General features: G+C 51.4%; 1 protein-coding gene across 2 annotated transcripts in view; it reads right to left on the minus strand.

Moving 5' to 3' along the window:
- Window positions 1-1,714: 1,714 nt before the first annotated feature.
- Window positions 1,715-14,224, minus strand: part of Slc12a7 (solute carrier family 12 member 7) — a 76,666-nt gene continuing 64,156 nt past the window's right edge. For both annotated transcript variants that reach the window (XM_060380355.1, XM_021631412.2), the window contains exons 18-24: window positions 13,615-13,810; window positions 13,184-13,353; window positions 12,945-13,076; window positions 10,609-10,716; window positions 8,260-8,438; window positions 4,654-4,787; window positions 1,715-3,511 (exon numbers count right to left, since the gene is read on the minus strand). In XM_060380355.1, coding sequence (XP_060236338.1) covers window positions 3,420-3,511; window positions 4,654-4,787; window positions 8,260-8,438; window positions 10,609-10,716; window positions 12,945-13,076; window positions 13,184-13,353; window positions 13,615-13,810 — 1,011 coding nt within the window. In that variant the 3' untranslated portion in view covers window positions 1,715-3,419. The remainder of the gene's footprint in view (window positions 3,512-4,653; window positions 4,788-8,259; window positions 8,439-10,608; window positions 10,717-12,944; window positions 13,077-13,183; window positions 13,354-13,614; window positions 13,811-14,224) is intronic.

The raw sequence follows: 14,224 nt of genomic DNA on the forward strand, positions 1-14,224 counted from the left end.
ATTCTGCTGCCCTGAGCTAGCCATGTGTTCCGCTCACACACGGAGGCCTCTTTACCGCTTTCCTATCAAATTCAGGCAAGTGTGGGCTTGTCGCTCTAAACCTTTCGGGATTAGCTCTGCCTCTTCGGGGCTCAGACCTGGGCTCACAGCCATGTTGCTCTCGCCTGTTACCAAGGCCAGTTCTAAGGGCAGAAGGCAGTCCCTGCCATCCTCAGCTGGCTTTGGAACTACCTAAGGAGACCACACCACATCTTTGGCATCCATTGGATCATGACCATGTCCTTGTTCTACTCTCAGAAAGGGACAGGCCACAGAGCATGCCTTTTCATTCTACCTTGCAAGACCTCTCTGCTGTTCCCTTGGGTCTGTTCATAGCTGCATGTTTTCATGACCTTGGGTAAAGTGACCTGTGGGCCATTCCCCAGGCCTGGGGTAAAAGGGGACTTTAAAAGGGTCCTCATTCCAGTGTAATCAAGGATTTGGCCATCAGTGAACCAAGTCCATCCTCGGGGATTTTGGAGTGGTACCCGTTCTGTTTCTAGTGTCCTAAGCAGAAGGCATCACTGACAGACATCTGTGGTTCCTCAGCTCTAAAAACTACACCATGACAGGTCTCCCAAAGGCCAATGGTACTCATTAACCTCCATCTGCAGGGTGTAACAGACTACAAAGACTACACTGCCTGCCCAAGACTCATACTACCTATAGAACCTGTTAGGCTCTTGATATGACTGAGCTCTTCTGTGTCTGCCTGCTCCCCATGACAACCCAATTCCTGAGCTCCTAATCTTTGCCATGAATGCCAAGCCTATGTGCTCTAAGCCATGTGTAAGAACTCTGCCCCCCACTAGGGCCAAAGGACAGCTTTTCTCCCAGTTCATTCTCATAGCCCACTCACAGCTGTGCTGAGCACTTACTGTGTATGCTGCATCCAAGGTTCACCACAGATAGGGTGATAACTGCATACACCTGTCATTAGGATTTCAAGCTTCTACATCAGAAAGGCCTTCTCAAAAATAAAAACAAACAAACAAACAAACAAAAAAAACAGCTCTGTGCTCATTTGGCAGTCTTCCCTGACCTGTCCTCCTTCCTAAAAGTTTCCTTGGATTTGCTTCTTCTGGGACTCAACTTGAGTGGAATCCATACTCCAGGAGCAGTGATGACTCCTCTGAGCAGGTCTCCTGGGTTTGTGCATGCTGCCACATGTCAGAACCTCCATTTTCTGTAAGCAAACACTGCTCGATTGCAGAATGTCTAGGTATGTCAATCCATTTATCATGGATTGACACCATGATAAATGCCAGGGAAAAGGCTTGTAGGGATATGTCCTGGGCCACAAAGATAATACTTCATAATTTTTGAGGCCCAATGCCATTCCCATGGCTGCAGTTCTGTATTCCAGTGACTCAAGAGCTGACATGTTCCCCATTTTCTGGATTATAGCCTCGCTTGTACCGTGATGATTCTGGGGCTTCCATCCTTAGACAAATTCTGTGTTGAGTCCCTATGGCAGTGTCCAAATCTAACAAGCTAGCAGGAGAGTGCCCCTTAGTATTTTTGTAGGGGTTCTCCAGCGCAGGAGGGTCAGTCCTGACCATGGCTGGGCTCCTGGGTGATCAGTCCAGCAGTGGACCTCTGAGAAGCTCTGGAAGGAATGAGTAAGTGCACCTTCTCCCACCACTGAATTTTACAGTAAACGAGACACATGAGGTTCTTTATACACTTATATTTCATAGAACTTTACACTTCTACTAACAAAGTCATACAAAGCCTATAAAAAGGAAAACATGGAACTGATTTGAATGGCCACAGTTACCAGGAACAAAGTGTTTGCAAGGGAAGGGAGGCCGGATACTTTGACTGGCAGCTCTTGTGACCCAAAACCTGGAAAGGCCAGCCACCCAGGGCACTCCTAACTGCTGGCAGAGGTGCCCACCTGCTCTGCTCTGGCACTGAGTGGAAACCATTGTACTGAAAGGTGCACATACTGGGCCGCTAATCTGGCAAGCTGACCTCCAACTGCCTGACAGTCTGAGGAACCCCTGCAGGTGAAAACTTGGCCTCTACCCTAACTGGAACTTTGTGAATGTGGACAGGGTTGATTCTCCTGGATGAAACCAGAGATGGCCCGGGGTCTGGCATCACGGGACAGCCACACAGAAGCTACCTCTATCAAGCTTCCCCAGGGAGGGTTAAATAAATAAATACGCCATACAGAACGTGTGGAACGGATTGCTGCTGTTGCCCGCAGCCTGTGAACAAACCATGACCTACAGAGCAGAGTGCTCAAGGGTAAAGTGCAAATCCTCTGTTGGGTTCTTGAGAAGTATGGAGGCACCCGTGACCCCATCTCAGTAAGGCTCCATGGCAGGAGGCAAGAGGCTCAGCCAGAGACCCAGGGTCTCGTAAACCGGCGCTGAGGGTGTTGGGCTGGGTCTGGTTCTTCTCCCCAAGAGGGTGAGGGATGGGACGGCATGTCATGTGCAAAGCTGTATGCTGAGCCACATCATGGTTCACACTCTAGAAGGCACCTGCTGGCATGGGCTATGTGCAGAATCCTCAGTGCTCCTGCTGTTTGCTTGTCACACTGTGACTCTCTGGAGTCACCCGCTTGATGTTCCCAAGCCCAGTGTGTATGAAATCAAGCGGATGGGTTCCCAGGAGAAGAGAGAGCAGATTAGCTGCAGACAGCCATGGATCTGCAGGAAAAAGGTGCTCTCTGCAGGAGCAGGAGCTCCTAGGGCATTACACTCAGACGGGGACACAGCTGGCAGGCACCACTGGCCCAAACAGTGACCCACTCCTACCCTGTAAACACTATCTCACTCTCCAGTGGTACCCTGAGCCATGTCTGAGGAGTGTGGGCAGGGAATGGGGAGGTGAAGGTGGATAGTCCTGAGCTTGCTTACTCTACAGAAAGCACAGCTAAGGACACTCAAAGAAACAGAGAAGGCAGAAACCAATGGGGAACAGCTCACTGATATTCTAGCCCAAGGAACTGGGTGCTTCTCGTATTCTGGACAGGGTGGAAATGAAATGTAACAGCCCCAAAATGCTGGACAGTCATCCGCAGAAAAGTGATCCTAGTATCTGGAGGTGAGGCTCTGCTTGTAGTGGGAAGAGCTGACCCCGGAGTCCTTGGGTATACCTACCATTGCCCACAGCGATGCAAGGAGCCACTCCTGTCAGAACAGCTCTAGGTGTTCCCCCTGGAGCATCTGCTTGGAGGAAGCCTAGCAGGTGTCCATGGGAAGCCATGTGGGGCAGGTGGCCAGAATCACTGCAATGTCTTGGTAGGCCAGGCAGCAAGTGCCAGGGCAGTGGCCATCAGTCAGTGGCATGCTGGTGGGCCCCAGCCTGGCCACAGGCTGCTAGCACAGTCCTGACCCCATCCAGGTGTGTCCAGGCTGCAGGTGTTAGGAGTAAATGGTGATGACTTCCCGGCCACCACCCCTGACCAGGAGGACCCTGTTCAGCCCCTCGGTCAAGACCTCAAGGAACTCCATGTCTGGGTTGATAGTTAAGGCCATACCAATCTCAACCGGCCACACCAGGGACCCCAGTTCATACTACTGGCTCAGCCTGGGAAGCCAAGGCCAGTGGTAGATGGGCTAGGGAGCTCCAGGACAGAGGAAATGAGGGGGTGGTATTATGAAAGAACAGGAAGGAATCTGCCACCTCCAGAGGGCAGAGATTCCTGGAGCCTCCAGATATTAACTTGAAATCAACAGGCAACTGGGTCACAGGAAACCTAATGACTGGGTGGTCTCTGGCCACAAAACCTAAGGAAATGTCTTCCTCATTTGCCACTCCATGGTCCCAAGTGGCTGTCCAACAGGACCCAGAGATGCCCTGACACCAGCAAAGCACAAACTGTCAAAGCTGTGGCCCACCCACTAAGCTATGAAACTTAAAAGCAGGGCATCTGTCCTTTTTGATCTGCCTCTGGGGGACACTAAGCTCAGGGATCCTGTGGAGAATACCGAGAGGACACTGCATCTGGGCAAGGAGACTCCGACAGGATCTGGAAACAGTTCTGCTGTGGGATAGAGGCCAGTGAGACCGGGAGAGGCCAGGTACATGTAGGAGAACAAGGGCTCAGTTCTTCCTGTGAGGGGTTGCTGTTGTGCTCAGGTACTTGCTGGGCATTCGGAGGACCCAGTTTGTGTCCCAGTTTACACTGCTCTGCATCTGCTTCAAGGCCTGCCACCCAGGGACACAGCATGTGGATTTGCCACTGCTTCACATCAGATGTCAAAGCAAAGGTGCATGCATCCTGGGATACAGTTGTGGCCCAGGTAGAGTGCTTAATAGCTTACCCAATGCTCTGTGCTTGATCCCCAGCACTACAAGGAAGGGCCCATCACTCATCCCTCAGACAATGTCATTTCTCCAGACTCCATGGCACTTGCCTACCTCTTCCTATCTCCAAGGTCCCCAAGACAATGCAGGGCATACAAGGTAGAAAAGCATGTTCTGGCACTGATGGGCCTAGGTTTACTCCTCACTGTACCCCACATTACTGCCTGTCTTAACCCCCCACACATCTTCCCCAGTCCATATAAGTTGAGGCTCTGTGAACAAGAGGAGGCAGCCTTGACAGTGCCAATATTGCTCACCCCACCAGTAAGAAACAGTAGAAAAGGATACAGTTCTCATCCCCCTGACGATTTTTTGGGGGGCCTGGCATATTCAGCAGGACCAGCTGGGCATCTTGGGACTTGTTGAGAACAACACCATTGAGCTTCACAGCAGTATGCATCCTCCTGACATTGGACTGGTCCCTGGGAGAAGGGTAGTAGAGTGGGAAGTACAGTGGGCTTGAGGTCTGTGGTCTGCCTGCCCTCCCACTGTGTTCATGTATGCTAGGAAGGGCAGGGCTCAGCAAGTCATCTGAGAAAAACATGTGAGCCTAGACACTTGAGAACAGAGCATCACTAAACAGCTAAGCTTCTAAGGACCATAAGGTAATGCAGGTAAACTACAACACGCTCAGTAAGCCACACTTGCAAAGCAGCCATTGGTACAGGCAGAAATGGTGAGAGGGCACAGCAGCTGTCTGGGCAGGCAGGGGAACTAGCTTGTGTCTCAGGGCAGTGGTACAACAGCTGGATCCCTGGCATCCTAACAACACATCTGGTGCTGCCAAGGAGCAAATCTGTTCAACTGAGTTCAGATACTTAGGTGTGGCTGGAACTAGATGCTCAAAAGGAGAGGTCTGGAGTGTCCTCTAACCAGTCATGACAGTGTCACCCGGTACTGTCAGATTCTGTGTTGCAGCTGGGATTCAGCAGAGAACTGGGTCTGGACCCAGGTACCCCTCTTTCCTACCCTCAGCCAATCCAGACAACACTGCCAAGCTGTGACTAAGAAATGAGAGCTTCTAGCACTGGTGGTTAAGACTGTGGCCTCTGAAGTGAGCAGGACATCACTAACTCCCATCACTCTCACATGTGCTCTGTTGCTATAAGGAGCACTGTAGTCCTCAGTGTCCCTGTGTAGCAGGGATCACAGCCTGCCACAGAAGTCTGAGGACACTACATGTTCATACTCACTAGTACACATAGGCATTCAGGTACCTGTAGGTCAGAGGTCAGCCTTCTCATCTATCATACACCCCCTCAAGAGAACCAGACTAACCACGTGTAGAACCAACATTTAGAAAAATTACCTTGGGACACTTTGCCACAGAGCACTACCTGTCTCAATGAATTTGTATTCCTATCTGTACTGAGACATCTGGCACATCCTTGGGCTCAAGACAGGAAAGAATTTTCAGCCAGCCTGTTAATCTGCCACAGTCATGACTGTACCCTTCTAAAAGTAGAGGCATCTGTGCCTCAGATCCAGGGACACACAGGTGAAGCTGCCATTTGAGGGTCACAGAGAGGTCCTCAGAGGCCCCCACTCACAACCACTGATCAACTCAACTCTAACTGCCATTCTCCAGCAAGAAAACAGTCATGGGCCCTTTCTCTTCTCTCTTCAGTTTAATTTGATAAAATTATAGGTCAGTCTCTGTGGCACCATTCAGGCCTTTCATTACAGGAACCCTGAATTCACTGCATGGAAAAGGCACAATTACTGTGTGTTTGGTCCAACAGCAATTCCCAAACTGCATGAAATGCAAAAGAGCCTAGGGGTGAGAGAGGATAGCAGTCACATGGAACCTGAATCCTGGGTTTGGACTGTTATCCATTCCATTATGGCATGCCCTGTTGAAACTAGAAAAACAAGAGGGTCCAGGAAAGGTCCTTGGGTTCTGGAAGCTAACTGAATCCCATCTCTATTCCCAGTAACCCAGCAGAGTTAATCAGTAAAATGTCTTGTACAAGTGAAATTTCTAGACAGTGTGCAGACCTGTGAGTGTAAATCTATGCAGTCTTGGCAGCAGGAGCTGAAGTCACATGTCCTTGGCTGGCTATCAGCAGAGCTGCCCAAGACCATCCAAAACAGAAAATGCATGCACTCAAATGTCTACAAATGCTAACAGGTGCATACCAACCCTCATGCAGGTAGGGACACTGGTGTACACAACACAAATGCACTGACACCAGCACACATGCTCATCTGATAACACATGCGTGAGCTTTAACTGGCGTACATGTTTTCTAACTTGTACTCACATGCACTCTAACTGGCACAACCATATATGCTCCAGGGAAATTGTAAAAGGAAATACCTCTTGGAAATAGGCGTGAACTCTAAAGCTTCTTCTTGACCCTGGCTAAGCCTGGGTCTTGAAAGATAAGTAAGTACACCAACAAGAGTCCCCATGTGTGTGTCCAGGCATCTATATGTACACATACATATGTGTATACAATGGGTATAGGGTTAAACCTTGTTCCTATGCCTATCTGATTATGCGTTTTAATAAACTACGGGGGCAGGGTGGCATTTAGATCTGCAGAGAGCAGGATGCCTGGGGTGCTCTCAGCCTCCCCAGTTGGCCAAGCTTCTCAAGGTTTACTCAGTGAGTAACTCAGGTACAGTCATGTAACCATCTCAGCAGTACATTGTACATGACCTGCCTTTGAGGGACAGCAACACAGAATGACTGGAGGGAGACAGGACAGGGACAGGGACAACACAGATGAAAGGATCAGAGCAACATCTCCAGGCAACCTCAGCATATGTCTCCCAGAATGCTCCCACCCATGGGCTTTGCAGGTGGACCCTCAGACTTTGGATCCCTGCCTTTGACTCCCGGCCCTAACATCCTGCCTCCATAGCTCACACACAGGTAGTCTGACCATATAGAATGGATCCGTATTCCTTTTTCACTGGAGAGGAAAGGATGGCAGCCTCCTGGATGAATGGAGAGCCAAGGAAGCAATTTTATGTTGAATGAGTAGCTCTGGAGGGATGTGGGTGAACCTGGCTCATTGCTGCAGGAAGCACACACCTGTCCCGCCCCCCAATTCCCTCAGAGCAGCTCAGGACCAGCCCTCCCACAACTGTCCTTTGTGTCACTTAGAGAGTGGCCCTGAGCCACTCCGAGTGGAGGCAGTGAGGGCCAGAGAATGCTCTACACACACAGGGCTATACACGTATGCACACAAGGGCATGCAAGGCAACTCAGTCTAAGAGGCAGCCTAGAAATGAAGGTTCACTTACAGGTTTCCCCACTCTCTACATGGAAGAGAACACAAAGAGCAGGTTACTCCAGCAGAGGACTCCACACAGTTGAACCAATTCAAGCACTGCCAGCCATGCTAAGTGGTGAAATGGCTGGCCTTGACCCTTCAACAGATTCCCACTCCTCTCCCCGACCCTAGGAACTTGGAGCTTTCCTGTTATCCCACCATGAAGACCCAGTCAAAGGGGGCTCTGCCCTCATTTGGGCTTGGAGGCTATGTCAATGAGACTTAATTGACCCAGTTATGATGGTATGCCCACAGCTCTGTGACAGACACTAGGACCTCACAGACTTGAGATTCTCAAGTCAGCCAAGAAGACAGGACCCCAGAGGTCCATGGCAGCACTTAGACCATAGGAAGTCTGGAACTCTACCTTTCCAAAGATAGTAAGTCATGTTTGAGTAAGCTCATCTCTCCCAGCTGTGGGAAGTCATTAGCAGCAGGAGAGTAGCTCACAGCCCAGTCCCCTCATGACCTGCCCCACTGGTGCTGACAGCATAGCCTTGGACTGGTCCCAGCTCTCTGTAGGCCTGTGGGCCAGTGGGCTGCCCTCCAAAACTCCTTAGAGGATGGGGATGGGAGACTGTCCCCACTGTGCCTTGGCCTAGACACTCACGGCTTTAGGCTGAAGAGGTCTTTGAAGCCTGATGCACCGGTATCCTTGTTCCTGTGTTTTTCTGCAATGAGTTTCTCTTTTGTCCATGTCATCTGCACTTTGTCAGGTGTTGGAGGAGCTTGGGTTCTAGCAGCTGCTGTGGTATGGGATGCGGTATTCCTGTCGTGGATCAGCTGGGCCTGAGGGAACAGCAGAGTTGGAACAGATCTGGCTCTTGGAAGCTACCTTCAGAAGAATGTGACCAATGAGGCAACGAGGCTGCAGAATGAACCAAGAAGATTCATCTGTGACTCACTAGGACCCCTCAACCACTGGACAGCGGTCCACAAAGGGCCCTGGCAGTGTTCCCACCCCACAAGGATCTCCCCTATCTCTACCACATGGACTCTTGTTTCCCTCCACCATCTCTTTATTCCTCACTTTTCTCCCTTCATAAGAACCAAACAAACAAACAAAAAAACCCCTCAGAAATGCTGAGCGAAGAAACATTGCTGTCAACAGTCTCCTTACGTCGTGTGGCCCAACCTCTCAGCCATCAACTCTGACCAGCAGACACATCATGGTGTACATTTATGGCAGCTTCTATTTCAGGGAGGGGCTTGCTTCAACCCTCCTGGCTGCCAGGGAAGCAGGGCCTGACAGGCTCTCAGGGGCTCTGGAAGGGTCCTAAATGTGTGGTGAGTGGTAACCCTGGGAGGATGAAGAAGGGGCGTGCCTACCTACACAGCCCTCTCCTGTGACTTAAGCATAAAGGGAGTGAAGTGAGACCAATCTGCACCCTAGGCTTAGGGTGAAAGGCCTGAGCAGTTCTTCCTCTTGTCTGGACTATGAGAGTCAGCACTGATGCTCTGAATCTAGGCTGTCAACAGCCAGGGACAAAACGGCACATGCTATCTGTCTGCTAGAGTCACAGAGAATGGGAACTTTCCACTAAGCATATCCAACCACTTGGAGGCTAAGTGAAGCAAAATGCAGCTGAAGACACAGAAATCCCCACTCAGAAAGCCCCTTGTAACTAGGACTCATAAATGTCCCCACAGGACAAATCCATGTCCCAAGGGGAGCAAACGGCAAGGGCTAGCTTGTCTTCTTCATACTTGACAGTGTGAATGAGCCACTGGCTAATGAGGACACATTAGGACACATGCCCTCTGTGGGAACCAGCCAAGGGCGCTGACCTGCCACCTGCTTACCCTTGTAGCCTCAGTCAGTGTGGGTAATGGCTTACTGCCTGCTCACCTGCAGCTGGGGGGGGGGTGTCAAAATCCACCAGGGAATGCTACTTATCCTGAGCCCCACTCAGTACTGTCTGTACAGCAGAGGTTAGCAGGGGCCTCCATGATGGACACCGAAAGACCTCAGATGGCAGCCTGGGTCAAACCAGCTATGTCTGGACTTCATGGTCCTGAGTGTCCTCTTCTCCCCAACATGGCCTTAATGTCCCTACAGCCTCCACAGGGAAAAAGCCTGTTGGTCACCTACCATAGCTGATTCAGTACAGTCCAGCAGTGCAACCTGCTGACCTGCTCCAAGCAAACCAGTGGCCTCTGTGTCATGTGAACACCTTTGCTGAAGTCAGACTCCTGAATATCGTCCCCCTACCTCAAACCCTTCCTTGTCTGAGTGGAGTAATTCTCCAGGTTAAAGATGCCCCTTAATCTAGTATGGGTTCTTTGTCCTGGCTGAGGCCAGAACAGCAGGCTGGCACTAGGACTCCCTGCAGCCCACGGGGATGGTAACAGAAACAAAGCCACAGAATCTTCCCAGACAGTGCTGGAGGCAGCTGCCAGGCATCCATGCTATAGTCTCTGTCCATAATCATGGAGGGCATCCTGTCTGGATCCTAGGTCTCCTGCCTCCTTTGCCCCTAACTCCTAGGAACCTGGGGTGATCACTGCTCTGATTCCAGTTATTAGTCACGTGACCCACTGGCTGACCTTGGCCAATCCTCATGGACAGCGAGGTGACGGGAAGCAGAGGGTTCTTGTGCCACTGTGACCAGAGTATGTTACCACTGACCCCATAGACTCATTCCTTCCGCCCAGTCTGCCACTGGAAGGCCACACGTAAGATTCTGGAGTTTGTGCAACAGGAGACCGGAGGGCATGGCCACAAAAAAGGTATCTTTCCTACATGTGAAGTGGCCACAGAGATGCCAGCCCTCGGAGTCACGCCGCAACCACGGGTTCAGGTGGCTATGCTTGCTTTTCATTAACAACTGATGCCAAATGCCATAGGAACTGTTCCACTCCAGGGCCTGTGCTGCTGGGCAGCCCATTAGCGCCGATCCCATTCCATGTCTGAGGCCAGATGGCACTGACCTCCCTTTCTTCTCCCCAGTACACACACCTCTCTCTCCCGCTCATTCTTTGACAACTGCATCTGTTTCAGCATCTGTGACCTCTGCTCCATCATTAGCGTCTTCTCATAGGTGAATGCAGAGATGTCATTTTCAACCTAAAAAGTGTCAAGCCACAAAAGCAATAAACAATGTACACAAAACATGGTGTCACTGTCAAACACCACCTGCCCAACCCCCTTTGTCAAGTAGACCTGAGCAAGCGGTGGCCATGTGTTCTGTTTCTGGGGCGTCAGAACTCTATCCCAGAGCAGCCTGGGAAGGCATAAGAATGTGTGGCTGTAAACCTTCGGCAGAAGGGGAGTTAGTATGATGTGGAAAGGATAGGAGCTCCACAAGGACCAAATGTATCCGGGCACAGGGGTCTTTTCCGAGACTGACACTCCACCAAGGACCATGTACGGATATAACCTAGAACCTTTGCTTGGATGAAACCTGTGGTAGCTCAGTAACCAAATGGTTTCCCATAGTAAGGGGAACAGGGACTATCTCTGATAGGAACTCAATGGCAGGCTCTTTGACTCCCCATCCCCCAAGGAAGGAGCAGTCCTGCTAGGCCACAGAGGAGGACTTTGCAGCCAGTCCTGAAGATACCTGATAAAACAGGGTCAGATGAAAGGGGAGGAAGTCCTCCCCAATCAGTGGACTTGGAAAGGGGCAGGGTGGAGATGAGGGAGGGAGGGTGGGATTGGGAGGGAATGAGGGAGCGGGATACAGAGTTAATAAAATGTAACTAATAATAAAAAAACAAAATTAAATAATAACGAATGTGTGGCTGTGGATGGAAGTGCGCAGTTGGCAGTAACAGGTTTTATCCACCTGTTACTGTAGCCTCCCCACATTCCTGCTGGGACTCTATAACATGACCACACAGGCAGCGATGCTGCTGCATCACACACTGGCCAAGCACACAGCTGGACAGGGTTCTGGACAGGGCATTCCTGGCCTGTCTACAGGAGCTGGTCTGTCACTTGGACAACACTCCCAAATAACTGGTATCATTTCCTGTCTCAGACAAGCTCACTCTTTTCAGTCACTAAACCGGAGCATCCTGACAGGCAGAGGCCAGTGCCTGGCTTCTGGTCTCCATCATCCCTAGCCCTGGGCTGCTTCACAAGACCTCATCTTCTTCCAGGACTCCTTTCTGAGCAGCTTCTGTTACTTAGTAAAAAAGATAGTTTCCGACAACTAATAATGCTATTGCTGTGGCTTGTAGGTGCAGCCAGACCTAGACCACCATCTACTGAGGAGGTTGCAGGTAAAAGCCACAAAGACTCTACAACTCCAAATGGCTAAGAAATGTCCAAATGTGGATAGCATTTCTGAACAGCACACCCAGAAGCACAAACCCAACCTGCACTCTGGCTCACACAAAGCCTAGAGAGGGAGAAAGACAGCCCTGTACCACAAAGTACCCTTGGAGCTGACAAGAAAATGCAAGAGGTCATCAATAATGCAGAGAGATGCCAGCCCTCATCCATGATTAAAGAGACACAGGCAAACAAGCAGTTTGCAAGCTCCTGCAAAGAAGTGCCTTTGCGGGCCTAGGGCTGCGACTCTTCCATGTGACCATGAGAGGGTAATGGTCGGTCTCTCTATCTAATGTGGCATTCCACATGGCCATGGAAAGAAAGTGGGCCCTCTGGGACACCCCTCACAAAACCCCTCTGTGGAAGAGCAGGCCCCTCTAGGCCTATTTCTACTACATGTGCCCCTCCCCCAGTTCTGCTCCAGGGACCGAGCTGCCCAGCCATGCACAGACTATGCAGGGCCCTCCCGTACTGGGTGTCACCCAGTGATTGACCAAGTGACTGAGCCATATAGACCACATAGGCGGGAACACGGCATTCAGAGAAAGAAGGCAGGAGGAGGAAAGGATACACAGTCCATCCACACTGAACGACCCAGTTCAGAGGGACAATATCCTGGGTCCTCTGGAGTGGGCCTCTCAGAACCAGCCGCACTCCTCAGGCATCTGGACACGATAACTGCATCTCCTGTAACCTAGTAGCCACTTTTTTCTACCTGGTAGCCCCAGCATGACTTCACTCGCAGCCCTCGTGAGAAGGTCATTTCCAGCTGTGAACTATGAAGCCATGGCTCCAGACCTCCGGGCAAGCCCCATCCCCAAGGACTATAGCCCACAGGCCTCGGCTACCAGAGCTGCTGTCAACTGAGACATGCTCAGACCCAGAGGGTGGGGGCAGGGAGACTACACAGTGTCACCCAGAGGAACACGGAAGGTTGCATGATCTGTGCGATTCTAGAAGCGTAGCCTGACGTCCAGGTTGCCCCGCCCACCCAGCGCACGCTGCTGCGCACGCACCATCTCCACCACCTCCACCTCAGCGCTGATCCTGAGATGGTACAGGAACACCTGCAGGTCCTTCTTCATCTGGATGCTGTTATCATCGACCTGGGCTACGGTGAAGATGCGCATGCGACACTTCCGCCACACCTGGGAAAGGGAAGGGTCGTTTCTGCAGGGACTCAGGCAAGGCTGTGCCCTCCAGGTAGCGGTGGCCCTGTGGCCTGGCTGCCGCCCCCTGGCCCTGCGGCAGGCACCTTGTGCTGGCGCAGCAGGAAGGGCAGAAGCATAAGCATGCCTCCGTCGTGCACGATCCACCACACGTCAATGTGACCATCGCTGAAGCGCTCTTGGTTCTGCGGGAACAGGTCAATGTTTTTGGCCACCAACAATGCCTGATGCGCTGCTGTCGTGTCACGGACGGTGTCTGTAGAGAGAGGCATCCACGGGTGAGTTACCAATGCCAGTTAGACCACAGGATCTCATGGTGGGGGTGGGGTGGGATGGGGGAGGCGTTAGCTTCCCTTCAGAGGGCGGGGAGGGCACCAAAGAGCAACTTTCACATCATCAACTACTCCACGATCTCCAGAGGGTTGTGTATACTCTCTGGCCAGACACTTGGGTGTGACAGTAACACAGGTGGGGCTATCATGAAACCTGGGGCGGGGGAAATGGTTGTCACACCCACCCACAAAGTTCTTCCAGGAGAAAGGGTTATCCGCCTGCTTCCAGGACTCCGGCCAGGCCATGAGGACAGTGTTGTGTTTCATGCCACCAAGGCCAGCTGACTGGATCAGATGGGAGGCGCCATCCCGCAGGTTGGAAGACACCACCAGCTGGCAGAAGCCTTTCGTCTTCTCTGCACTCATCAAAGACCGGATATTCTGCGGGAGATGTTGGGGGTGCGTATCAGAACACGGAGCTGAGACACACATCACGGGAGCCATGTCCATCCCACACATACGCCATATCCTGGCATTCAGGATGGAGACTTTGAGGAGGTGCTGGCCATGTGTGTTTGCACACATGTGTAAGAGACAAAGTGAATGTGATACCATGAGGCACAGCTGTGTGCAGGTGTCAAGGAGGGTCACCACCAGGGTATCTCTGACTTTTCCAGACATCCTTTATCACTTGGATTGAAGGTAGGGTCCTATGAGGCAGTAAGCATCAAATGCTCATGGGTCACGTTTCAGAGGTTGACTTTAACAGCCCTTGAGCAAATCGAGGGTTCCAGCAAGCACTATCAGACAAGCCATAGTGTCAGTCTCCACGCCTGTCTACTTCCATCATTCTAT

The sequence above is a fragment of the Meriones unguiculatus genome, chromosome 3 (genome assembly GCF_030254825.1).
Source record: "Meriones unguiculatus strain TT.TT164.6M chromosome 3, Bangor_MerUng_6.1, whole genome shotgun sequence".
Taxonomy (NCBI): domain Eukaryota; kingdom Metazoa; phylum Chordata; class Mammalia; order Rodentia; family Muridae; genus Meriones; species Meriones unguiculatus.